The sequence below is a fragment of the Euleptes europaea genome, chromosome 11 (assembly GCF_029931775.1).
Source record: "Euleptes europaea isolate rEulEur1 chromosome 11, rEulEur1.hap1, whole genome shotgun sequence".
Classification (NCBI taxonomy): domain Eukaryota; kingdom Metazoa; phylum Chordata; class Lepidosauria; order Squamata; family Sphaerodactylidae; genus Euleptes; species Euleptes europaea.
The window spans coordinates 50,613,720-50,641,460 of NC_079322.1; the positions used below are offsets into that span (position 1 = coordinate 50,613,720).

The 27,741-nt window shown below is 45.2% G+C and overlaps 2 protein-coding genes across 7 annotated transcripts in view; one reads left to right on the forward strand and one right to left on the reverse strand.

The window, feature by feature from the left end:
• The window catches only part of SLC25A13 (solute carrier family 25 member 13), a 130,177-nt gene extending 117,986 nt beyond the window's left edge, over positions 1–12,191 (forward strand). Inside the window, exons 16-19 of the mRNA XM_056857306.1 lie at positions 4,341–4,479; positions 10,710–10,868; positions 10,969–11,059; positions 11,981–12,191. Of these exons, the coding sequence (XP_056713284.1) occupies positions 4,341–4,479; positions 10,710–10,868; positions 10,969–11,059; positions 11,981–12,164 (573 nt within the window). The 3' untranslated portion in view covers positions 12,165–12,191. The remainder of the gene's footprint in view (positions 1–4,340; positions 4,480–10,709; positions 10,869–10,968; positions 11,060–11,980) is intronic.
• Positions 12,192–22,398: 10,207 nt separating this feature from the next.
• Positions 22,399–27,741, reverse strand: part of DYNC1I1 (dynein cytoplasmic 1 intermediate chain 1) — a 246,181-nt gene continuing 240,838 nt past the window's right edge. For all 6 annotated transcript variants that reach the window (XM_056857472.1, XM_056857470.1, XM_056857471.1 and 3 more), the window contains one exon: positions 22,399–22,722. In XM_056857472.1, coding sequence (XP_056713450.1) covers positions 22,612–22,722 — 111 coding nt within the window. In that variant the 3' untranslated portion in view covers positions 22,399–22,611. The remainder of the gene's footprint in view (positions 22,723–27,741) is intronic.

The window sequence follows — 27,741 nt, forward strand, 5'->3', positions numbered from 1 at the left end:
CTTAAATTGGGAGCAGCGTGAGTTCTCAAGCTGGCCTACGCCCTGTCTGGCCCCAACACTCATCCATGACCTCATGGTTGTTTGTGAATTGGAACACAAGTGCAATATGTCAGTAGGAATAAGCTGAGTAAAAGGAAAGTTAGATTTGAGTTCAGTAGGACCTTAGAGACCAACGAGGGTTTTAGAGTGTAAGCTTTCAAAAGTCAAAGCTCTCTTCCACAGACAGTCAGGTGTCTGAAGAAGGGAGCATTGTCTCTTGAAAGCTTATACCCTAAAACTCTTTAAGGTGCTTATACCCTAAAACTCTCTAAGGTGCTACCGGACTCGAATCTAACGGCTCTACTGCAGACCAACACGGCTCCCTTCTGAAACTAAAAAAAAAAGTGTCCTTTTATATTGGAAGTTGAGTTTTTTTTTTTCAAGCCGATTCATTTATTTGAGAAGTAACAATAAAGCAGTGAGTAGATCTCTTGTTCCTATTTGTTTTTCATTCAGCTTTCAGTCTGTCACATGTCCACTGAGCTGGCAAAATCTTATTTTAGTTCAATGTAACTCCTTATCCAGAACAGCACACTTTGGGGATTTGTCAGTGGTGTGAAACATTTCTATGAGGCATTGAGGTCGAACTTTAAAAAAACAACCACACATAGGCATGTCAAAAGAAGCAACTTAAGTTGGCGAGGCCCATGCAAGCTAGGAAGCCGTTTCAAAATATGGCCCAGTAGTAGTTTGCAGGATGCTCCGAAGCGTGTTTTGTGCTCTGTGTGTGTGAGTGACAGAGAGAGGCCAAATGTTTATAATCGGCTAACCATAGAAGGAGCCCCGTGGCGCAGAGTGGTAAGCTGCAGTACTGGAGTCCAAGCTCTGCTCACAACCTGAGTTGGATCCCTACGGAAGTCAGTTTCAGGTAGCCGGCTAAAGGTTGACTCAGCCATCCATCCTTCAGAGGTCGGTCAAATGAGTACCCAGCTTGCTGGGGTTAAAGGGGAGATGACTGGGGAAGGCACTGGCAAACCACCCCGTAAAACACAGTCTGCCTAGTAAACATCAGGATGTGACATCACCCCATGGGTCAGGAATGACCCGGTGCTTGCACAGGGGACCTTTACCTTTAACCCTAGAAAAGTAGGCAGACCCTGTGCAACATGCGGAGCTGTGAATTAAACTAGCAGAAGGTAATCTTTGCAGAAATGTGCATTTTCACCCCACTTGATATTTTAAAGAGGGGAGTGAAATAGCCCATCCCTGCAGAGTGTGTGTGTGTGTGTGTGTGTGTGTGTGTGTGTGTGTGTGTGTGTGTCTCTCTCTCTCTCTCTTTTTTTTTAATCAGGGGGCTTTTGAAATTGGGTAAGGTGAGGTGGGAGGAGGGGGCTGGCAGTGGGTGGGTGGGTGGGAGGTTGCTACCCTTCTGAATCTGAAGGGTTAAGTTGTTGGTGGAACCCAAGAGGAATGTTAACGGATCAAGAAATGACATGCTGCCTATTGTTTGTTGCTATAGGATCAAAATAACAATTATACATGCCAAATAAATTCTAAACCTGTAAGGTAGGGAAAGAGGGGATGGCGGTAAGTACAGGTGCCAGAAGCATTAAATAACCCTCTCAGACAAGGTGCACCACTGTTGTCTTGAATTCTGCGAGGTCCTCTCAGTCTGGCATTCCCCCCCCCTTTTGCTAGACAATGTGCATTCACTGCAGGAGGCTAGGTTAAGCCTGCGTCTCCCAGACCTTCTGGCTCCTTGCGCCCAACCCCGACACAGAGGTGCCTTTGTGAGTATAATTACCCTCCCCTTGTAGTAGAAATAGTTTATTTAGATCCCTATTTTTTTTTCCTTTTTGCAGGTAGGGCTAGAATAAGCAGGAATTAGCATGCGAAAGAACCTGCCCCAGCTCTGACTTTTTGAGTTGATTATCCGAATCTTCCGACAACCTGGGGTTTCTTTTTCTGGATCGGTTTGCTGGCCAAAGATGCGATTCAAGATTAAAGTCTTTGAGGGTTATTAAAAAAGATTGGCTCCTCACCTTCAGTTGGCGGGCACGGCAGAGAAGCACATGCGTTTAATGCCTCGGCTCTCCCAAAAGTGTCATGCCCGACAGGTCTGTGCTTGGGCTTCTAGCAGAAACTCAGGCTGTGGATTCCAGCTGTTGACACAAGGAGCTGCTTTAAAGCTCTTCATTTGCCTTCCAGTGCATTGTCTGCATCGGAAAGGTGTGAACAGTGAAAGAAAGAAAGAAATTGGGTGGATCTGCTGGATTTGGAAGCAGGTTTCACTGGGGTTGCTTCCCATTAAACGTGCCTGAGTTTTCTGTTCTTTAGCCGTTCAAGAGCCATTCTCCCACAGGCCCTCCTAATTGGCATTAGCTGGTTGCAGTGATTAACTTGGAAGTTAAATGAGGCCTTGCCTCTAAAAATGCTTTCCCAGACTTTAGAGGAGGAAACTTTAGACTGTTGAGCTATTGGAAGAAAGCCAGAGTTGGTACTTTAATAAAGTGGATTCAAGTTTTGATCCAGCTTTATTTACACCTAAGCCAACTAACTTTGACAGATATTTTCTCTCTTGCATCCGGAAGGCATATTGCTGGAGGACATATTTAAAGTACGTTGTTCCTGCCTTCCAAAAGACATTCACTTGAAAAATGAGAGTGGAGCAACTGCTAGTGCGTCTCGCTGATCATTTTAAGAAACGCAAATGTATTTATCATTTTATGCCATCATTAGAACTCTATTCTGGATCCTCGGGGAGGAAGGAACGTTGTTTTCAAACCATAGAACGTGCACTGAATTAGGTAGCTGTCCTCTGGCAAAAGCTTAGTAGAATGGTATGCTCCAGCTAGGGCTTTGGGGAACGTACGCAAGAGAGTTCTGGAAACTCAGAGCCAGCACCAAGAATGGCTGCTTGTGCCTTTTTGATGTTGAAATCCACTGGTGTAAAGAGGATGTACCTGGCCAACCTTAAGATTGGTATAGGGCACGAGGAAATGTGTATGGAAGGCCCAAACTCTTTTCAAACTCATGATTAGCACCTTGGACTATAATCAGAGCGGAAGTCGCCTGGTGTTTATTATCAAAACAAGGAACATGACAAGTCTAATAAACTCTTTTGCTGCAAAGACAATAGGAAGATCTTTCTCCCTGTGGAATACATAATGTTTGAGATGTAAAAGTTCCTCATTCAGCTCCACATTTGCCTGCCAGTCAGTAAAACAAATGACTTTGAATATTGCTTGCCAAGTAAATCCAACCCATAATGGAGTCACCCTCTCTTTGGACTGTACCTGCCTTATAGAGGCTGCAGTTCAGAGTCCTGTTAAGGATGCTTCGGATTGTTGCAAACTGACAGCCACAGTTATATGCAGAAAGGCTCAGGGAAAACAGACTGAACTGCAATGTAACCCAGGAGTTGGTTTCAAGATTGTTTGCTTATAACTACCCCACTTGTCTCCCCGGTGGGGATCCAAAGCAGCTTACAGCGGCATTCTCTGCCTCTCCTTTTTTTAAAAAAAAAATCTTTCCAACAGCCACCCTGTGAGGTAAGCTAGGCTGGAAGTGCTTGACTGGCCCAAGGTGACCCAGAGCGCTTCCATGGGAGAGTGAAGAGTCAAACCCTCGTCTCCCAGTCCAGTTCTCTAACCACTGCACCGTGCTCAAGATTAAAGTTTGCATTGATGTATGAATGGAACTAACCTTGTTAGCATGAGGGCAGTTTCCAGTGTTCACGGGCATTTTCTGCATTTCAAAGCATGTGGTTGGGCCTGAGCAGAAAAAGCAGAGTTTCCTATTCAGTTGCCTATTCTGTGGCGTAGAATCATAGAGTTGGAAGGAGCCATACAGGCCAAGTCCAACCCCCTGCTCGATGCTGGTCATTTGCTTCTTCCAGACCTCCCCAGTTGGAAGTTCACTCTGTATCTATATACAGGGGAAATGAACACATGAAGCTGCCTTATACTGAATCAGACCCTTGGTCCATCAAAGTCAGGATTGTTTACTCAGACTGGCAGCGGCTCTCCAGGGTCTCAGGCAGAGGTCTTTCCCATCACCTCCTTGCCTAGTCCCTTTAACTGGAGATGCCGGGGATTGAAACTGGGACCTTCTGCATGCCAAGCAGAGGCTCTACCACTGAGCCACGGCCCCTCCCCATGGGAGCTGTCAGCTAAACTGTGTGTGCCTGGCTTGGTTCCCTCCCTTCTGAGTTTAATCTTCTGTGATTTTTAAAACAACGTGTTGCAAAATGTGAACCGTTATTCATCCCGAGTGTATCAGTTTTTCGGCGAGACCTTCAGCCATGATGCTGGTTGTCATCTGCATGAGAGCGTCCTGCTCACACAGCTTTTCTTTCCCAGGGGGCCAAGGCCTGCTTTCTCCGCGACATCCCCTTCTCTGCCATTTATTTCCCATGTTATGCTCACATGAAATCTGCGTTTGCAAGTGAAGATGGGCGGGTGAGCCCTGGATATTTGCTTCTAGCTGGAGCAATAGCTGGTAAGTACTTTTTTTCTTTGTTGTGAAGTTACTTCTAGGGACCGCAATAGCAGTTATCTTACAGGTAGGCTGGTGCTCGAGTTGCCTTCAGTTTGAACCAGTTAAGTAAGGAAATATGGGTGTTTGCTTTCCCCCCATTTGCTTGGGGGGGGATCAGCATTCTGAGCAAGGACGTGAATACTTAGCAGTACCAGATTTAAGGACAGCGCGTCCATGTTCAGGGACCTCACATGCCTTTCTTTTGCTAGCACTTTCACAGAAGCTAGTGGCCTTCCGTGTACAAAATTTGATGCAGCTGGAAGCAGAGAGATTTGTAAAATCGTGTTGAAGACATGGATACAGGAAAACCTATTCATTCTGAAATATGCATGAAGTCAAAGAAACTCAGAGGGGCAGCCAGTTAGAATGAAGCATGTTTTCACCCAGGGTGTGGTATGTCTTGGGGATCTCTTCACCACGTGATGTAGCAATAAGCATGCACAAATGGTGGCTTGATTGGCGTATGTGAAAGGTAGACATTTCTGTGGCTAATAAACACAGTAATTAAAAACACAAGGTCTGGCTTAGGAGACGATACAGTGCTAACTACTAAATGTTGCTAATTAGTGGCACAGATAACACTGTTATAAGTTATAAGTTGCCACCATAACACTGCTGGTGGATCTCTCTGAATCTCTCAGTCTTTATAAACCCCATTAAAAATCCTTACTTCTTTATCAACTTAATCCTAATTTCTGAAAGCCAGCCCAAACAGAAGATCCTGCTGCACTTCTGAATGATGTTTACAAGACCCCAGGGGGCCACACTGGAATTTCAGAGGGCAGGATCTTGTAAGTCGTGATGAGTTATAGAGCTTTAGAGTCGTATGCCCAGAACACACAGTAAGGAGCAGGAATAGAAACCGGAGTGCTGGGTAACGTGTTCCTGGCAACCAACACCTATTGAGGAGCAGCCTACTGTATGCAAAAAAAAATATCTACATTTGAGGCTTGTGTGCATCATGATTTTCCATCTCTCATATCATTGTTTTTAGGAGGCAGGATAGCATCGAATGCTGAAGTAATTATGAAAAGTGTCCTTATACCCAGTTTCTTTCTTTCTTTCTTTCTTTCTTTCTTTCTTTCTTTCTTTCTTTCTTTCTTTCTTTCTTTCTTTCTTTCTTTCTTTCTTTCTTTCTTTCTTTCTTTCTTTCCTTTCTTTCTTCCTTTCTTTCTTTCTTTCTTTCTTTCTTTCTTTCTTTCTTTCTTGTTATCTGTGTCTGATTGCAAAAGCAGGCACTGTAAGGATGAATGATGGAGTCTCATTTTGAGATCACCCTGAACATCAAATATTTGCTGTAGAGTCCAGTAGCACCTTATAGTACTGCTAGTGGCAGACTAACACGGCTACCCATTGTGATCTATCAAATATTTGAATATCATTTCAATACGGAATCCAAAAACATGCTGGGAATTTTTCCCTGCCTGCCTCCATAGCCCAAGGAAAGCCAGTGCCCCAGTGACCAGAACGGGGCCCCAACCCTGAGTCCATCTCTGTTAAGTTATACACATGATGAAGATGGTCCAGGTCATTTTTGTTGTCTGGCTTGTGTTCAAATCAGCATACGTTTAAAGCAGTATACATAAAACACCTGCATACAAATCTGTCTGGAAGGAGAGGCTCAGTTATTATGACTGATAATAGAAATGTAATGGCTTTGGGAAAAGCAGGCCTCGTTTGCATGGAATGAAAAGGCAAGGAAAAAACGCTGCTTTTCTGTCCTGCTGCGAAGCTGCGTTGCAGTTGAGAAATCCTCCCCTTGATCAGTTCTCGCTCACTTGCCACCCCAGCAAAAGCCAGTCGTGACCGTTTTGCCTTTTGTTTCCTAAACAGGTTGTCTCTAGGCTAATCTGCTCTTTTTTGAAACAGCCATCAGTCTTTGGGCTGTGTTGTAAGTTGTACATATGGAATACTCTGGCTGGCTGTCCTTGGGAGACTCTGTTGCGTTTTATCCCTGACATTATTTCTTGTGAACTCTATGCACATGATCTGATGAGGCAGGATCTGCCTGACACAAGTGTTCCTTTTTGACTGATGCCTAGAGTTTCCCCTTCTCCTACTGCTAGCACAAGAGCCAGCGTGGTTTAGTGGTTAAGAGCAGTGGTTTGGAGTGGGGTTCTCTGATCTGGAGAACCCGGTTTGATTCCCCACTCCTCCACATGAGCAGTGGACTCTAATCTGGTGAACTGGATTTGTTTCCCCACTCCTACACACGAAGCCAGCTGGGTGACCTTGGGCTAGTCACAGCTCTGATAGAGCTCTCTCAGCCCCACCTACCTCACAGGGTGTCTGTTGTGGGAGAGGAAGGTGATTGTAAGCCGGTTTGTGGGAGAGAAAGTCGGCATATAAAAACCAACTCTTCTTATTATTATTCGAGGGTGGGGAAATCCCAAGCTCGTTTCTATCTTTCCCAACACTGGAAAGGCAGTATAATATTGCATTCATAGAGGAACGAATCCCCCATCAGTTCCCAACAACCAGGCCTCTTCTTTGAGGTCATGGTGCATAGGCTTCTAAACAGGTCTTCCTCCTGTCACTCCTGTTACAACCTTGCTGTCTCTGGTGGCTAGAGCTGGGCTGAAAATGGGCAAGATCCATCTCTGCCACAGATAGCTGTTTTAGAGTTCACCCATTGGTGTGATGGCTTCAGCTGCCATCAGTGATGCAGCAGCGTTCCAAATGAGAGAGGCCCTGCTTCTAGGACAGAGATGCTGGCTCTTGGTTTTTAGCCTGTGCAGACCAAGCATCCACCTGCCTGACAGCTGAGACCTTCAGTCAAAATGCAGCAGCCTCATGATACACTCTGCTGCAATATTTACAAGTGCCGTCCATAAAAGGCATTTGTTCCTTGTGGAAATGCCCTTAGAGTGGGGAAACCGTTTCCTGTTTTCTCTTGGCCTGAAAGTAAGCTGGATAGCCCAGGCTAGCCCGATCTCATCAGACCTCGGAAGCTAAGCAGGGTCGGCCCTGATCAGTATTTAAATGGGAGACCTCCAGGAAATACCAGGGTTGCTAGGCAGAGGCAGGCAATGGCATGCTACCTCTTACCTTGTCTCTTACCTTGAAAACTTCATGAGAGGTCGCCATAAGTCAGCTGTGATTTGATGGCAAAAAAAAAAAAGCAATGAAATGCATTGCTCTCACACAGTCTCTGTGTGATTCTTGATTGTCTTCTGCTCATAATTTTAGGATCTGGGTTGTACAGTGTCCTCTGCCCCATCACAACTTCTGGGATCAACTGAGGGGCACCTCTCTCCCCAATGTTCTGGCCCACAATGTTCGAGCTCTGCTTATATGATTTATAAAGCCCTATATCTTATCAATTCTAATGAGTAGGAATAGACATAAATTTGACAAAGTGTGACATTATTTGAAGAAGCGAAATAACTCCATACAACTTTCAAAACTATATCGGCTGTAAAAGAATGTGGATTTGAAGCTGGGCTAATGGTAACCCGCCATAATGGAACAAAACAGTTTTTGAGCTCTGCGTCCTGTCTCGGCGTGAAACCTAAGCCGGTGTGTTGAGCCAAGTCATTTCTTAGTTTTTCTAATTTTGCTTTCTCTGCCCATTGTTAAGTGATTGTAGACTGTGATAACCATGTCTCTTTGAAGTTCAGCCATAGAAGCAGCCTCTCTTTATCAGTAGTGGCCAATGTATGTTAGAAAATGCACAATGATGGGGATTTTATCCAGCATTTTCACCAGGTTTCCATTTTAGGTTATCTTCCTTCAGCAGATTACTCCTTAGTGCAGTGACCACTCATCGTTCAGTCTACAGCTAGGAAGGGAACAAAAGACATTTCCAAATACTTACAGAAATAAGTAAGATCGTATTAGGTTAACAGGGTGGGAAATGTTTCAGGAGAAAAACGGAAGCAACTCTTTATACTATACCCTTTGATATAATAAACATATGAATATTCAAATTCTAGCCATGGTGGGGAAAAATGCTACAAGTTTTGGTTCGGGTTGTTATCATTTCTATATTTTTACCAAATGGTGTTGTATATCATGTCACCTGATTATAATGCAGTGGGTTCATTTAACTCAATTGAGGATGTCTGGATCTTTACAGTTTGAAACAGAATTGGATTGCAATTTTAAAATTATTGCAGATCGTTCTCAGAAAATGTGGATATGATTTGGGAATTGCATCACAAAACAAATGGCTAGTTCACACTTGCCAGTAGCCCTGCTCTCCGTCCTGAAGCATGCAGGGCTATTGGCTGGCTTGCAGCCATATCACACTCGTGTGGGCAGCCCTATTTCTGTCATCATGGGATGACCGTCTACGTGGATATTGTGTTCCCAGATTTTAGCTCCTTTCAAGAGCCAAAGTCCAGCTTCTCAAAACTCCAACCTGAGATAAAATGGATCTTGAGTGCTATTTCAAGGGGAAGTGTGACCATCGGAAGCCTTCATCTGCCAATTCTTCAAATGTGAAAGTTCATGCAGTGCGTTTTCCTTTGTTTTTGTTTTTTTCTGGAGTTTGGAAACAGGAGGCGCGATTCCTATTTTAGTGATAAACACCCACTTCTACATCTCTTTCAAAGCAGTCTCCTAAAAAAAAAAGTGAGATGGTGCTCTGGAGCCAGACCACATTGGTTTGGACCAAAACTGTTACAGAATTATTAAGCTTTAGAAAGGAAAAAAGCAAAGGAGATTTATGCATCTCCATCTGACCAAGTTGGTTTGGAACTGATGCAGAATGGAAAAGTAATAAAATGAGAAGAGACACTGTCTTCTGAATACAGTCTTGCTTTATTTTTGTCTCTTTCCCCCCCTTTTAATAAAAACATGTATTTTATTAGATTTGGGGTTTTTTTTTTTCAAACTGCTAGTTGGAATCCTAAAAGGAGTTGCTCCTTTGAATTCGGGGGTCCTTCCTCAGAGGTAGTGGGGACTGCAGGCCTATCGTCTGCTGATGGTTCAGTATTCCGTTGTTTATCAGCCACCATAAATCTTCCAGGCAGACCTTTTGCTGAGGATATTAGATCCTGAAATATGTGCAAGTCCCGAAAGAGTACATGCATGTTGTTATACCTGTCTGTCTGAGGTTAGCGAGTTATTTCATAGGGAAAGCTGAGATTCCAGAGCGGAATGGCAAATGCCAGAACCCACCAAAAAATTGTGGAGGGACTGTGGCTCAGTAGTAGAGCCTCTGCTTGGCATGCAGAAGGTCCCAGGTTCAGTCCCCCAGCATCTCCAGTTAAAGGGACTAGGCAAGTAGGTGATGTGAAAGACCTCTGCCTGAGACCCTGGAGAGCTGCTACCAGTTTGAGTAGACAATACTGACTTTGATGGACCAAGGGTCGGATTCAGTATAAGGCAGTTTCATGTGTTCATGTGACTTTTACCTCCAGAGAGTGACCTCAGGAAAATGTGACGTTTATTGAACACTTCTGTCTTCCTCCTAAGTTTCAAAATAAATAAGGCCGAGCTTCCCATCTCCACAAAGCCTTGTAGATGTCAAGGGCACCTGTGGTGACAAGATCCACTTCGTTTCTCCCTCCCCTTCAGGCTTTGAAGTAAATATTCTTAGTTCTGAGTTGATGGTACTTATTCAGGGAGACCGTAGAATCGCAATAGCTAAGTACTGTTCTCCTGCAAGCACACCCCTTTGAAATGCAGGTGGAAAAATCACACACTGGAATATTCCCCCTGGTTGCTTAAACAAACAAACCTCTCCACTGTCAGCATATAGAAAAGTGCCATGTCAGAAAGAAAGCCAGGCAGGTTTTTGAGACGGAGTGGAGAGCTGCAAGACGGAATGTTTACCCATCACCACATTCCAAAATGGTGCAGTTCTAGGAGGGCTGTTCTGAGGTCGTTCCCCCCCACCGAATATATAAATTGGCGTTCAGGTGTTCTAATGCAGATGTTCTCCAGGAATATCTCCACTGTCAGGGGGCCTTCCCCAAACTTCAGTGTCTTCAGATGCATTGCATACCTTCTTACTTGGGTTGGCTTTTAATGGCTGTTGTTCAATTCTTTGGGGGGGGGTATTATTTCCCCCCCACTAGCCGTGTTCTAACCTGATTGTAGTGGTGGGGGGAGGGCTTGAAGTAGCATGCATTGCTTTAGAGAAATCTGTCGTTAGTTGTAAGCCTCTGAGGCAAATCATGAAAAATGTCAGTCCTTTTTCAGTGTCCCCGTTTGGTTCGCAACCTCTCCTTCCCTTCCTTCAGGCATGCCCGCAGCGTCCTTAGTGACCCCTGCCGATGTCATCAAGACGAGGTTGCAGGTGGCAGCCCGCGCGGGGCAGACAACCTACAATGGAGTCATCGATTGCTTTGGCAAGATCCTGCAAGAGGAAGGGCCACGGGCTTTTTGGAAAGGGGCAGGAGGTAACCTTTGAATGCCATTCAGTTTGCCTTGATGAGGGGCGTTTGTGTGTCGGCTCTGTGTGTTAATGCTGCTTGTGGTGCTCTCCTTTTCCCTTTCAAGCTCGTGTCTTTCGCTCCTCTCCTCAATTTGGGGTGACCTTGGTGACCTACGAGCTGCTGCAGAGGTGGTTTTATATCGATTTTGGAGGAATGTAAGTATGTTCGGACTGACCATTCTGACTCCAATTTGGTTGTAGGTGTTATTGTTTCCATGAAAGATATGTTAGCTGAAGCTTAAGGAAGAGCTTCTGCTAGGTATCTGGTCTTTTTTTACACTAGGCCTTAAATCTAGCGAGCCAGAGTATAGAAGAATAATAATTAAATTGCTAAGGGAAGAGATACGCAAACAGTAAAGCGGTTAAATAGTTAATGCAGCTAATGCTGAAAATTTACTTGTGGGATTGACAAGGCTGTTACCATTAGTTTGGTGGGAACAAGACTAAAGGAGTCACTTCACAGATGTCTCATGCCTTGGAAGATTTATGTGTAGATCTGGCCGCAGACTTGTGCTTAAAACAAACATATAGCTCATGCAGAACCTCAGTCTGGATGAGTAGCAAAGCAATTTACTGTGGCCTCACTGGCTGTCTCATTAGTCCCTGCTGGGGGTGGCCTGCCCTCTAGGTGGCGCTAGACAATTGCCTAGGGTGCCAGAGGGACCGGGGGGAGGGGGCAGCAAGCAGCACCCCTGGCCCCAGCATCTCTATTGGGGGCCACTCGCCTTCACCACTCCCTGAAGGAGTGGGAGGGAGAGTAGGCAGTTGCCAGCTCCACCACCACCAGGCTCCCACCCTCTTAGCTTGCAGTGTGGTGATGCCTCCTCTTTCACCCAAGCTCGTGGTTCCTTCCAATTCTATGATTCATGCACACTCAACTCAGGTGCAGCGGCTCCGAGCGTGGAGGCTGGATGTTGATGGACCCGGCTAGTGGCTGGCCTCTGCTGCTGAAGATCCTTGGGCTGGCCCTGGCACCTGCTGTGGACTTTCTGAACTCCCCCAGTGTTTCAAAGATCAAAACAGTGTCATTGTAACTATTTATTATTATTGTTAAACTTTTTTTTTAAAACATTTCAGAAAACCAGCAGGATCTGAACCTGTTCCGAAATCAAGGATTACTCTACCCGCTCCTAATCCTGACCACGTGGGGGGCTACAAACTTGCCGTTGCCACGTTTGCAGGGATTGAAAACAAATTTGGACTTTACTTACCTCGGTTTAAATCCTCGCCATCTACCTCACGGGCAGCATCGGTAGTTTGATCCTAAAATGGCTTTTACCAAAAGCTGGGGGAAAGAGCCATTTGTCTGATCCGTCTTAATATTTCGTACCATTTGCTTTTCCATCTCAACCAAGATCATTTGAGTTGCAATTCCTCCTCCCCTTTAAGTGTAAATATAGGCCTGTGTGCTTCCTTCATCAGATCACTGTGAAATTCTTGCTAAAGTAGTCTTTCTCTTTCTTTTTTATTTTCTTTTCTTTGGTTTGGACCCATGAATGTAATTTTTTTACTTGCACATACATTGGATCATGAATGTACTTGACGCTGTTGCAGGACAGGCATTCATATGCAGTGTTTTTCCCCCTTGGGAAGCTTGGTGGCGGACCAACTGGGAGAGCTGCGAAACATGACCACTCAGCTAAAAAGGGCTGTTCTGCCACTGTGGCTGCATATTGAGTATTACGTGGGGTCGTTTAAATATATTTTCAACAGAGATCATGGTGCTAGATGCAGAATGATATAGACCGTGTGTGTGTGTGTGAATCGGTTACATGTTCAGTCTGCTATCTGTACTGTAGGCTTCATGAGCTCGAGACGTTTCTGGCGCGGCCAGTGTTCAACACACGTGTACACGCACAAGTTCAATTCCTGGATTGTATTATGAGGCTTTTATGGGGAACATGTTCTTGTAACGGGAACCAGATTGACAAATGTTTAGCAATTACATTCCGTTTCTGGGATCAGAGCATTTTGGAGTTTGGGGCAGTAGAAGTATTGTTTTCCCACAGGCTGTGCACTTCCGTGGAATAACCTTGGAGCATCTCATTACGCATACGATGACATTAGGAAACAGAGGCCAGTACTCTTTCAGTACTGTGTGCTCTAGGGCTCTTGCTTAAGTGAGCAGAGAATGTATCCAAGGGGCCTAACTTGGACCTGCTGATAGTTGGATTCTTCTTTTGTGTTATGCACTTAGACTAATTGCTGCTTGTTAAAATAAAGGCAATAGAGAAATCCATGCACTGTATCAATGTTATCTGCCTTAACTGCCAGCTTGTAATTGGGGGAACAAATGGTGTGAAAATTCTTAACTTTGTTGAATTAAAAAGGAGATTTTTTTTAAAAAATAACCAGAATAAAATATTTTGCTCATTTTTGTGACATGCAATGTTTAGCAGAATATGAATTAACTGACATACAGAGAAACCGTCCCCAAATTAGTTCCGCCATTGGGATTAATGGGGTCTGTTACCAATGTGGGATCCATATTTGCACTTTTGTTTCCGCCTGCTCATATACCAGGTCATATACCTGCTCATATACCAGGCATTTAGGGGTTGAGGAGGGAATCTCATGCACAGACCAGGCCAGGTGAAATGAAAGGATTCAAAAAGAGCCTCTTTCATGCAGCTTTTTACCCATTGGCAGCAGTTTTAGCTATATTTGCATTATCTTTCTGTATGGTTTCTGGGTTTACCACCAAAGTAGACGATATGGATCTCCAACTTTTTGCGAAGCCCAAAGCACAGCCATTGTGTATGAGGCCCTAGTGGCCTTTGTGCTTTTCCTAGCACCATTTTCCTGATCTCAGTTGAACCACAGACTGTGTAGCAGCATTGGTGGCAGGGGGATGGGTGCTCCTCTGTTCAAATCTTACCTTTGCCATAAGCACATTAGACAAGTCATCGTTATGTTAAATCCTATATTGCAGAAGGGGACAGGGGTGGTAAATAATACCGGCCTAGATTAACAGGCTGTGAGTTAACACGGGAAGTGCTCTGAAGCTTTGAAATGCAAAATATTTATTGTTTGAAAATCCATGTGCTGCTGGATCAGTGGCTTCCCATGCTATTGACATGTGCAAACACATCATTAACTGCAAAAACATTTGGGCAGACTTGTATCCCTTCTGGTATCGAGGAGCCCTTGGCCAGGCGTGCCTCCTGAGATGTATTCCCTAATAAGCCCTAATAAGTTACTGTGCATTCAGTTCTTTAATTCTGATTAATGCCAGCATTGGGGGAAAACACACCACGTAAAAAGCACTTCTTCGGAAACGTAAGTATCGTTTTGTTGGTTGAAACATTTAACTGTGCTGCTTAGGCTGTGAACAGATTGTAAATCTAATGATTATACATAATAAATTACAGAATGGTTTAGAAATAAGTAAACCTCAAGACACTTTCATTATGGAATTCTCTGGGGAGGTTAAACACAGCAAATAACCCAGAAACAGCACTTGAACAAATTGTGTTTTTTAACTGCTCACAATGCGTGCTTGATAAAAGTATTCCTGTACTGCCTTGAATGCCTGCATTGCAGCTTTGTAAAGAATACATGGAGGCCGCTAGAAGAAGGCTACTAGTGTTTGGTAAAGGACAAGGATGTGGTCATTTGGGGCTAACAGAAGGTATTCGCCCCCCTTTTGGCAATCTGCGTGGCATTACAGTCCAGTTGTCTACATCCAGCTCATCACAGAATTAATACCAGTGAACTTCAATAACAAAAACAGGCTGCTGTTCATACATTACAGAGGACATAGCTTGGGTCTGGGGGGGTCTCATGGGGGGTAACAGTCACACATGACTTGTGGGTTCTTCTCAATTCTTGCGCATGGGATGCCTGTTTCAGATCATGATTGTGGTCACGGGGGCGGGGCTGCAATGGTCCTGGAGAGTGCAGGCTCATGTGTCAGGACAATGGGGGGGGGGGCGTCTGAAGGCCTTTCTCCATGTGCACCCCACCTCCATGCGTAACTATTGCACTGAGGGTACAGTGTGGGGACTCCAGGCCCAACCTGCGTATGCTGTAATGTGTGAAGCACGAAGCCTCGCAACATTTAAAATGTCTGTCCCTAAGGAGAGCCCTGCAGTGCCTTGGGGGGGGGGTCTTCAGAAACTGTTTAAGGAGGTTAAGCCACGACGTCTTGTGCCATCTGCTTTACAGTATCAAGATTAGTACATTATCTTGATACTTACAGGACAATGGTTAGCACATTACCTTTGTAGCTTTTTGCAGGACAATGATTCAGCTCAAACCCAACCCCTTCTGACTATATATTACTCTTCCTACGCACTTGACACTGAGAGACACTGTCCTTCAGTGTTACTCCTCTGAAGATGCTGGCCACAGCTGCTGGCGAAACGTCAGGAAAGAAAATTCCAAGACCACGGTTACACAGCCCGGATAACCTACAAGAACCAATGAACTCTGACCGTGAAAGCCTTCGACAATATGCTCCAACTTGTTAACATCCTTCTTAAATTGTGGAGCCCAAAACTGGACACAGTATTCCAAGTGAGGTCTGACCAATGCAGAATACTGTGGTAGTATTACTTCCCTTGATCTAGACACAATACTCCTATTGATGCAGCCCAGAATTGCATTGACCTTCTTAGCTGCCATATCACACTGTTGACTCATGTTCAGTTTGTGGTCCACTAAGACTCCCAGATCTCTTTCACATGTACTGTTGTCAAGCCAACTCTCTCCCATCCTGTACCTGTGCCTTATGTTGTTTCTGCCTAGGTGAAGTATTGTACACTTCTCCCTATTGAAATCCATTTTATTGCTTATGGCCCAGCTCTCCAGTCTATCGAGGTCATTCTGAACTCTGACCCTACCCTCCGGGGTATTAACTACCCCTCCTAACTTGGTGTCATCTGCAAATTTGATTAGCATGCTCTCTATTCCATCATCCAAGTTATTTATAAAAATATTAAATAGTACCGGTCCCAGGACAGACCCCTGTGGTACCCCACTGGTCACTCCTCTCCAGGATGAAGTTGTGCTGTTAATGAGCACCCTTTGGGTTTGGTTGGTCAACCAATTACCAATTCACCTAACAGTAGCAGTGTCCAGCCCACATTTTACTAGCTTTGTTTCAAGAAGATCAGGGGGGACTTTATCAAAGGCTTTACTGAAATCAAGGTACACTACATCTACAGCATTCCCTTCACCTACCATACTTGTCACTCTTTCAAAAAAAGATATGAGATTAGTTTGGCATGACCTGTTTTTGAGAAACCCATGTTGACTGTCAGTGAGCATGGCATTTCTTTCTAAGTGCTTACAGACCGTCTGTTTAATTATCTGCTCTAGTATTTTACCTGGTATTGATGTCAGGCTGACAGGGCAATAATTGTTTGGGATTTCTTTTTTCCCCTTTTTAAAGATGGGGACCACATTTGCCCTCCTCCAGTCTTCTAGAACTTCTCCTGTTCTCCATGAATTCTCAAAGATTATTGCCAGTGGTTCTGAAATCACTTCAGCCAGTTCTTTTAACACCCTTGGATGCAGTTTGTCTGGCCCTGGAGACTTGAATTCATTATGGGTAGCCAGGTATTCCTGTACTATCTCAGTGTCTATACTATGTTGTAATTCCCCTACTGCATCCTCTGCTCCATTATTCCCAGGTTGAGCACTATTCCCTTTTTGGGAGAAGACTGATACAAAAAAGGAGTTAAGTAATTCTGCCTTTTCTGCCTCCCCTGTCAATAACTCACCATCCTCTCCACAAAATGACCCGATTGTTACCTTGATCTTCCTTTTGTTATGGACATAACCAAAAAAACCTTTTTTGTTGTTTTTAACTTCCCTGGCTAGCCGGAGCTCATTCTGCGCTTTAGTCTTTCTGACTTTCTCCCTACATGTGCTGGCTACTTGTTTGTATTCCTCTTTGTTGATTTCTCCCTTTTAACATTTCTTGTACATGCCCTTCTTAAATCCTATCTCAACCAAAAGTTCTTTAGTCATCCACTCTGGTTTCTTCAAACCTCTACCTTTTTTTCTCCTTGATTGAATTGATTGAAATTGCACCTTCAATATCTCCCTTTTAAGAAATTCCCATCCTTCATGTACTCACTTCTCATTCAATATTTTCACCCACGGGATCACACCCAGTAGTTCCCTAAATTTATTGAAATCAGCTTTCTTAAAGTCTAGAGTACACGTTTGACTATTTCTTCCTTCTCTTTTCTGCTGTATAACAAACTCCAGGAGAACATGGTCACTCCCACCTAAAGATCCCACTCCTTCTACCCCATAAACCAAGTCATCATAACTGGTTAAGATCAGATCCAAAATGGCTGTTCCCCTTGTCGCTTCTTCCACATTTTGGACTATGAAATTGTCTGCAAGGGAAGTGAGGAATTTGTCGGACCTAGTTGTTTTGGTAGAGTTAGTTTTCCAACAGATGTCAGGATAATTGAAATCTCCCATTACTACTACATCTTTCTTTTTTGAATGTTTGGACATCTGTTCCAGGAAAGCATCATCTAACTCTTCAGTTTGGCTGAAGAGGGTCTATAATATAGCCCCACAATGACATCACTATTTTTCTCTCCCTTAATTTTTACCCAGATGGTTTCAAGCTGGGTTCCAGAGTTTAAGTCCTGGATCTCCTCGCAGGTGTAATCATCCCTAACATATAATGCTACCCCTCCCCACTTCCGATTTGGTCTATTTCTCCGAAATAGGTTATACCCTTCAATTAATACATTCCAATAGTGAGACTCGTCCCACCTGGTTTCCGTAATGCCTATTATATAATATTTGCTTTTTGCTATTAAAAGTTCTAGTTCAGCTGCGTGGCTTCTATGCAGTCCCACATTGGGACTGCGCAGGCCAGCCATGGATAAGATTTGTCAGCTTCTAGCAAAATCTAAGAGAGTGCTCCCCCTCCCCTTGGGGCATGGAATCATCCCGCCCCTCGGTCACATGACCCAAGGGGGAGGGAGCACTCTTCCCTCCAGTTCTCTTTCTGCCGCCACGGAGAGAGAACGTGTTAGCTTTGTCTCTAGCCATGGAGCCCAAGAAAGCTCCACTTTTCAAGAAATGTACCTCCTGTGGTACCAAGGTGGCAAAGAATGATCCTCACCTTGAATGCCTCCTTTGTTTGGGGGAAGGCCATATTCCTACAACTTGTAAAAGTTGCTCCAAACTCACCAACAAGGCCTTGAGGGTTCGGTCGACTCACCTGCTCTCTCACCTCTACAAAGAGTCTCTGCGTCCACGAGGTCAATCTGCTGAGCCTGGTCCTTCGACCGGTAAGCTGCAGTCCAAAGCAGGTCCCTCAACAAAAAAATCCAAGCAGGGTGGCCCTTCTAAGAAGCCCTCGTCGGTCTTTGTTCATCCGGCAAAGTTTACTGCTCCGGGTTCGCAAAATGGCCGCGGCCGTGGCTCTTCGCGCCATGCGTCCCGCTCCAGATCGCCTCGACGCCGATCACCTTCGCGTTCGCCGAAGTCTCTTCGACGCCGATCACCCTCGGCTTCTCCTCGACGCTGATCTCAAACCAAAGCGTCTCACCCATCGGCGTCGCTCGCCTCCAAAGTAGCTGCGCAGCAGCCCATTACCATCGAGGATTTGCCTCCTCATTCCCTGGCTACCCCCTCGGTTCCATGTCTGAACAGGGCCCAGGAAGACTTGGCTGAGTTCAAACAGCACCTCCTTCGCCTCTACAAAGTCTCCGGTGCTTACAAAGTCCCCACGGCCTGATGATAAAGGGCCTCGGGCAGAACCTGCAGAGCTCCAGGTCGGTGCCGATCAACCACCCCCTCCTGTGAGCAGTCAACAAGACTCCCAGCAGTCTGTCAAAAAGAGCCAAGTGGAGTCTCCGAAAGGTTCGTCCCATCTCGAACCTGGCCAACAGCCTCGGTGTCGATCAACTTCTTGACGCCACTCTAGAACTCCAGCCTCATCCAGATCCAGTCGGCGTCGGTCGAATTCTCGCCGTTGCCGCCCTACTCGTTGGAGCCGATCCTCTTCTCGACGTCGATCCGATCATTGGAGTCGATCCGCTTCCCGCAGACGCCGGTCATCCTCTTGTCGGAGCCGATCTACTCGCCGGAGCCGTTCTTCTCGTCGGAGCCGAGCCTATCATCGGAGCCAATCCATTCGTCGGAGCCGATCTACCTCTCACCGCTCCCAATCTCACCGGTCTTCATCCAGACAGTCTTCTTCCGGTCATAGCCATTCATCCCGCTCACGTACTCCAGCCGTTCAACAACACCGTTCATAATCTAAACAGTCAATCACTGGAGATAGCTGTTCACTTGGTTCACATGGTCCAGATGTTCAACCTCACCGTTCATCATCCAAACAGCCAACCACAGGACATAGCCGTTCACTTCGTTCATGCAGTCCGCCCATTCAGAGGTGCCGTTACTCCTGGTTACTCCCCAAGGGAAGGGGGAGCACTCTCTTTTTTTGCTAGAAGCTGACAAATCTTATCCGTGGCTGGCCTGCGCCTGCGCAGTCCCAATGTGTGCCTGCATAGAAGATCCACCTGATGAACAGTTACAGGCAAGTGAAACTGTTTTTCATCTTGCTTATTTCCCATGCTCTGTGCATTAGCATAGAGACACCTTAGACCACAGGTCCTTCTTCTTGGCAGCTTATTTAAGATTGTCTCCCTCCCATTGTAACGTTTTTGAACTGTCTTTCCTTGTGTATGTGCTACCCTCTGCAAATCGTTCATATCTATATTTGCAGTTATTGTCCTCACTTGAGGCTTTAAATTTACATCTCGCTCCCCCGGAAGATTTAGTTTAAAGCCCTCCTTATCAGGCTTGCAAGGCTGTGGCCAAACACATTTTTACCCACCTTTCAGAGGTGCAAACCATCTCCTGATAGAAGAGCATTATCCACGTAGCGTAAGCCATGGTCCAAAAAACCAAACCTTTCCTGGCGACACCATCAACGCAGCCACTCATTTATTTCCAGAATTTTTCGTTCTCTTCCCAATCCATGGCCTACTACAGGAAGAACCAATGAAAACACAACCTATGCTCCCAGTTCCTTCATTTTTTTACCCAAATCTGTATAGTCCCTTTTAATACTTTCTGGGCTGTGCCAGGCAGTATCGTTTGTTCCCACATGAATAAAAAGGAAGGGATAATGATCTGTGGGTCTAACAACTCTATCCAAACTTTCCATCACATCCCGGATATGAGCTCCCGGCAGACAACACACCTCTTGAGACAACAAGTCTGGTTGACACTCTTTACCCTCTACCCCTCTCAGTAGGAAATCCCCAATAACCAACACTCGCCTATTCTTACATTGGGGAGCAGAAGTTTGAGTCCTGTCATCCACAGGGACCTGAGAGACCAGAGAGGACTGGGCACTGAACCTTTGTTCCAATGATCCAGGCTCAGCATCTATAGGGAGGTTTTGAAACCGATTACTAAGCAGCAGAGGAACAGAATGTCTCCTGACTTCCCTATTTCTGCGGGTAACATTCTTCCACATGTTCGTCTCCTGAGGTGGGTCCCCCTCCCTACACTGGCCCTCCTCCTCCTCTTGCCCTCCCAAGAGGTTTTCAAGAGTTTGGTCCATGAACTCCTCCCCTTCTTTTATACTCTTCAGTATGGACCCCTTATTTTCTCTTCCAGAAGAGCCACCAACTTACACTTACTGCATGTGTAATTGCAGTTACCCTCGCGTAGGAAAACAAACATTCCACAAACCTTACACGTTACTGCCTCCACTCTCTCACCAGCCATTCTGCTTTGATTCATTGCAGACATGGTATGGTGTCTTGCACAATCCCGCAATAGCAACCCTACTAAAAGCTTCACGACACTCCTGGTTTCGGAGTAAATTACAAATACAAATTTTGTTTCAAGGCCCCCAGACACGACCCCCAGGCTAAGAGCCACAGGCCAAGAGCCCTTGTGCTCTCACCAAAGGCTCGCACCTCTGGCAAGCAGAGCCTGTTTAAATACTCTCAGCCCCACCCCTCAGCAATCAACAGCACAGCAATTACCTTCAGCCAGCTACAGCTAGAGAAAACAACAAATAGAACCAGTCAGAAACCCCCCCTCCAGCAGGCTACAGGCACTTACTCACTCACTCAAATGAAATGCAATAAAATAAATATTACTGTTCTGAGCAGCAGGCTGTCTCTGTGGTCCTATCTTGCAATGACTCTCCCCCATCCTTTTTTTGGGGGGGGTGTTGTGGGGGTTTCTCTGGTCTCCTCAAAAGCAGAGTGGGACTCAGAGGTAGGATTAATGAACTGATTTAAGCAGCTTGTAACAGCTCAGGCAATAGCCCATCTAGGGCTACTGAGAGATGCAGCTGCTACCCAAAGGAGAAGGCTGTTCACTTTGGCGTTGGCTATGAAAGGTCTTGTAGAAGTAGCCAGTTAACATTTTCCTAGGTGCCACATGCACATTTGTGTACATGAAGCTTAAATGTAGACACAAGTTTGTAATTTTCATTGAAATCTTGTGTGGCAAGAAGAAAGGGGATATGCAGTTAAATAACGGTACCATGACAAAATAATGTGTTTGTTTTGTACCTGTACAAAGGGTGGATGGAAGCACAGGGAATGCCCTGGCAACTGTCACTAGAAAACAGCAGCCATAATGAGTTTTCACCTTGTGGATGTGGTAGCAGGCCTGGAGTGACACAGAATGCTCAACATCAAGATCCAGGTTTAGGTTCTGTGTTGGTTCAAAAGGCTTACAAAGCAAATAAAACCGGCTTTTGGCTCTTTGAAGAGACTTTCGCTCCAAGAACATTTTTATACAACCGTACAACGAGCCTGGAGCTTGTAGCTTCCTTCCTGTCCGATACGTGGAGTAATTGTAACGTGGAACCCTTAACCCAGATGGCTACAGACGGGCCTTGGGGGCATGGCTGGTGTCAGGCTTGAGAACGGCACTGCTTGTTATAGGCGAACGGTAACAATCTGAACGAGTGTCAGTGACCCAGCTGTATGTGAAATATGGTTCAAGTTCCGAGAAATAATAGGCATTAAAAAAAAAAAAGTTCCATTTAATTCAAGCAACCTCTTACAGATTTCATTTTAGTACAAAGTGACATCCTGTAATTGTTATTTGGAACTTGCCATAACCCTGACAGGCATGCGGAGACAATGCCACTTGCTCGTTATGCACATGCTCTAGGATCGTTTATTTTAATGCTTTCAAATAAATATGTTCCCATGCAGCACACCGCAATAAATAAGGAGCAGCAACGTCTGTATAGTACATCCATTCATAAATGTAAGTCACCATGTGAAACACCACATCTAACGTCTTTTTGCCCAGTCCCACGTCGTGAAGCACACACCACATCTGCACCCAATCAGATAGGGCTTCATATGGATTTAATACGCCTCTGCCAGAAGTGCTGAGGAGCCCGGGTTTGTCCGGGGTTTTTTAGCTAGTCACTGCAGCTACTACAAGGAGTTAAAAGGCAAGCAACAAACCCACGGCAGCCTGGTTTGTCTTCTTGTTCCCAACTTCTCAAAAAAACCAATAAAGAAATATGAAGCATGAACAAAGGGCTCTAGATATGTTCGGCCTGCTTTAAGCACAGTGTGATTAACAGGGAGGAAGCAGCACTCTAACTCTGGCACGAACACTGGCATCGAAAGCCACAACAATACCGACTTGACACTGAACAATGGCGCACTCAACCCAGGGCAGGTGCCAGCCTGGGATGAATGGGGGAAAGGTTACCGCTTAAGTCTCTTCTAGGCAGCTATTTCCACGGCTCCTTCTTCTTCGCTGTCTGCTCTGTTGGCCCGGATTTCCACCAGCGTCCGGGCAAAACGGGACCACTCGTCGCTGTGTGGTACGGCGAGCTGCAATAATTAAATGGACAGCAGTGTGAATAAATAGCGGCCGAGGGTGCTCTTAAGCACTGCAGTGGCTAAGTAACAGCAGCCCAGTTTAAAGGAGCCCGGGCGCGAGTGCGAAGTCCAGTGCTTTGGCCTCACCAGCATCAGTTTTAAATCGGGCCTGGGACACAGGCTGCAGGGGCAAAAAAACCCACCTCTTCACTCCCTACATCAGGGATGCTCAGTGGCTCAGAAGTCACTGTGGCTCTGCTGGCTACTGATCCCTATTGGGGCACCCACTCGGGAAAAGTGAGCAAGGTTATTGGTCTGGAGGGCGCGTGATTGGCAGGTGGTTCCCACTTTGAAACAACCACTGCTGCAGGGCATGGAGGATGGGTAAGCTGTAAATTGCAGCCCTCTTGCAAGGGCCAGAAGTAGGGTTGCCAACCTCCAGGCAATAGCTGGGGATCTCCTGCTATTACAATTGATCTTCAGCCGATAGAGATCAGATCACCTGGAGAAAATGACCCCTTTGGCAATTGGACTCTATGGCATTGAAGTCCCTCCCCAAACTCCACCCTTCTCAGGCTCCGCCCCAAAAACCTCCCACCAGTGGTGAAAAGGGACCTGGCAACCCTAGTCGGAAGTAAAGGTGGCTGTCAGGAGGTAAGCAAGCTGGCCGCGGAGAAGACAGAGGACAATCACCCCAGCAGCCACCCGGGCTCTTTTCTCCACAGTCATTTCGCTTTCCTCCTCGAGTCTTGGGTGTCTCATTCTCACGCATGAGGTGATATTCCTCATGCTGAAGAGAAAGCGCAAGACAGCAGAGAGGGAAGCGCTACTCCTTACTCCAGATACAGAAGAAGGGTCGCCAGGTCCCTCTTCGCCACTGGCAGGAGGTTTGGGGGGCGGAGCCTGAGGAGGTCGGGGTTTGGGGAGGGGAGGGACTTCAATGCCATACAGTCCAGTTGCCAAAGCGGCCATTTTCTCCAGGTGAACTGATCTCTATCGGCTGGGGATCAGTTGTAATAGCAGGAGATCTCCAACCCTATACAGGAAGTTGGCAACCCTATACAGAAGGGCTGGATAAGGTTGGACAGTGTTGGGGAGAGAAATGGTCAACAGGAATCCAGTAGTTGAAAAGGTTGTAGTTCTCTATTTCATATTCATACCTGGATCTTATACTATTGCATGTGCATTTCATGAAGTGGTGCACAGGGCATTCAATAGACACGCGGCTCTTTTGGTGGACGGTAATTGTGAATATGATTCTTTGCCAGAACGAGTCCCGTTACCCTACAGTGTACTTTGAAAAACTTTATGCAACTTTTACCCAACCAATGTCAGTTTTTGCTGGAATTTTTTTTTTATTCTGGTTCATTTATGTGAAATAAATTGTAGGTACCAAAAAGTATAATAAAAATGCTAAGCATCTTGGAACAGAGCAAATAGAATGTTATGCAACTGATGAGAACTTCCCCCCCATAACTCAAAATTGAAAATTCTTATATCCCCCCCCCACCTTCCCCACCCATCAAGACAGGACAAAAGTATTTTTGAAACACATTTTCCCCCCTCAAATGTGTTTTAGCAATATCACGGGGCAATCCCCACCGTCCATTCTAGCTGAATCCAATGTCGCAATTTTTGAAAGATAATGCAAAATAAGATTGTTTCAATCACCTAAAACCCTAAACTGCTTCTTCTGCATATATTTTCACAGAGTCAGACATTAGAAACCAGCAACATGAATGCAAATTAACCATGCACATTTTTACAGCTCTGTAATCTCTCTCTGGATGCTCGTAGGAGAAAGGAACTGTTTCAAGACATTGTGCGGTAATACAAGGATGGGAGGGAAAGCAACTGTTTCAGGATATGAAACAGCATAACTGGGTGTGTCCACAGCTGCTAAGGTGCCGTAAAAATATTTGGCTTCTTTAAACATCTTTTAGAGATGAATATCATGTCACTAACAAGATTGTGACTAGAGGCACCCAGACCTCACTTACAATTGTTTTATATTATATTAATTATAAAAACCTATTTATTATGATGATGTTTAAGTGCTGTAAGTCATCACAAGACTCTCTGGGTGACCAGCAACTAATACATAAATTATATTAATATGGGAGTTTTAAGCCCCTGAAGAACATTTCATAGCGCAAATCAGTAACATTTACAAACGGAAATCTAACTCTTGTGAGATTCTGATTTCTTCTGGGAACATCTTGGAAACAGAAGCCAATGTTTTCAAGATCAGGTTCCTCCGGCAGAAGGCATGAACTATAGGGAAGAGTTATCATTCTGCACTTCAGTCCCCTGTATTCTGACATATAGCTCCTATTTGGCAGCAGTAGAAAAACGTACTAAGTTGATGACTTTGGCATGTGATAGCATGCATTCCTGTCCCCCCCCCCCCGTTCTGTGGCGTCAAACCTAGTTGTTCTCATCTGAAGAAACTGAACTAGAATGTTAACAGTGGAAAACAATATTATCATTTGCAGGACCTCTGGCTATTTTTCTATCATTGTTGACAAGAATCAGGGATGGCCCCACCATGAAGCATAGTGATACCATTGCTTCAGGAGATAAGATTCCAGAGGGGGTGCCATTTTCCTGCATTCAGTCTTCATCTCTCTGTGTGTGTGTCATTTGGCAAAAAAATAACCCAGAGAGATGGCATCTTGATTTTCCACTTCAGATACCCAAATGCCTAAGGCCGACAGTGCTCTCACGTCTATTTCCCCATCTTCCTCATGAAGGAAGTCTCCCCACTGGAGTCCAGGAGTGTGGCGTTCCTAAATTTCTGATCCCGGCATTCTCATCCCTTCTATATTCTATTCTAAATTATGCCTGGCTTTCGAGAGAGCTAGTTTAAAAAGATTTTGAAAAGCCTGCTAATTAAGGACAGCAAAAAAGACTGGGTTAATTTTAGTCGGGTTCCTCTGACAGCGTCAGCAAGGCAAATGGGTTATAATGACTAAGACGAGGCTACAAAATAAATACCACGTGTGATTGATCAGTGTCCTTGTAATCTTCCAATTTAACAGGATCGTTTTAGAAAAAATCCTCTCTCGGGAGTGCATTCTCTATTAACTTACTCTAAACACAGCTTCTACCATCCCAAAGGTTGCCCATACTACCCAAGGAAATAAATGCTGTACTGAAAAGAGATTTGTTGTAAACAGTTTTGCATGAATTGGGTTCTGCATGGATACATTTATGAAGCTGCTGAACAAAAACAGTTATTCGAGTGGGCCGAACGACAAATACCGCATGCAGATTTTTTTAAACCCCTGACCGAAGCACGGGTCCCAATCCTTCTCAAAGCACACAAAAATATCAATCCTATAAAGTAAAGTTTCCAAATTCCAAATTAGTGGAGTTTTAATTTTCCTTCAGGGGTCCATTCCGGTTTCACTGAGGCCAGAAGATATTTTGCCACTAAGTATGAAAGGAGGACCAAATGAGCAATTTTTTAAAAAAATATATAATAATGCAAACATATGCTATTATTATATATGTGTACCTATTCTGGCTTTGATCCTGCGGTGGTATCAAAACTCCTTCATTATTTTTCTTTATATATAGCCTGAAAAACTCTTGTGTTTTTCCAGGCAACTCCCAGTGCCACACACATGGCTGGAAACAAAGTGGGAGGTAAGATGGAAGGAAAGGGCCACCAAAGTAACCAAAAGCAACCCTTTCGCATAGCTGTAGTACCACTGTACTTAACTCTTCAGAGAACCTAGCATCCTTGTTAAAAATGGATGAAACCACTGGCCAGGGGTTGAAGCCAGCAAACTGCATGCAGATGATTTTAATCAGCTTTGTATATACATATTGGTGTGCTTAATTGAAGGGGCGGAATACCACAGACGAGCTAAATACTGTCTCTGTTCAATGCACAGCAGGTATCGTAGGAATTGTACGTGTCACCGTCCTATAAAGTTCATTTGTGGGTTTTCATCTGGATTAACTTCCGCTATGAAGTACTTCCCCGCAGAGTTCCAAAGGGAGTTAAACCGATTGGGCGGGTTGTTATACTTGTGAGAAATTGGGAACCCCTCCCCCACCCCTTTCCCAGATCTAAAACTGAATCAATACAGAGTTTAAAAGCAAAGATACTCTTCCAGCTAAGCTCTAAAACGAGGGGGAAGAGAGCTAAATCCACAGAGGACGTGCGCAAAACCAGCCAAATGGCCTTGTTATTGTCTTGCAAAATGCTCTAACGTCCATACACCAAGGGTTGGAGCCAGGCTAACTTTTCCTTGGGCAGAACTGAACTTTCCTCCCTCCCACAGCAGCCCACTGATCTGCACAAAAGGCTGCTGGGGGGCAGGTTATGGAACATTGAGGAAAGATGTTGGGGAGGAGTCTGCCGTGGGAAAGGAGATGGAAATGGCCAATTTAGTCGGGATCCAATTCAGAGTCCAGTTCCCTTCCTTCGAGGGGTTCCACTTGTAGGGTTGCCAGCTCCAGGTTGGGAAATACCTGGAGATTTTAGGGGTGGCGCCGGAGGAGAGTAGGGTTTGAGGTATACTGCCATAGAGTCCACCTTCCAAAGTGGCCATTTTCTCCAGGTGAACTGAGCTCTGTCACCTGGAGATCAGATGTAACAGCGGGAGATCTGCAGCCTTATAACCTGGAGACTGGCGACCCTATCTGCATGCATGGCTGAAAGTGTGAACGTACCTTTGAAACCCATAATGGTTAAACTACCTGAAGTGTGCGGAGCAGAGGCAGGTGAGGAAAAGATGAAGCACCCCCTGCTTCATCTTTATGGGCGTCTCTGAGGCCACATCTAGACAATACAGCAGCCCCAGAAACAACCCTGGGATGCCACATCCATTGTACCTCAGATTTCTTTTGCTTAAAAAAATGTGTGTGTGTGGGGGGGGCTGATCCTGCTTGGGACTGCAACACAGCGGGCTCTTCAAGAGCCCAACCCCCTGCAGTAAAATGGCTGTATTGTTTAGTTGTGCCCTGATATAAACATTCCTCTCCCAAATAGGGTTGCCAGCTCTGGGTTGGGAAATA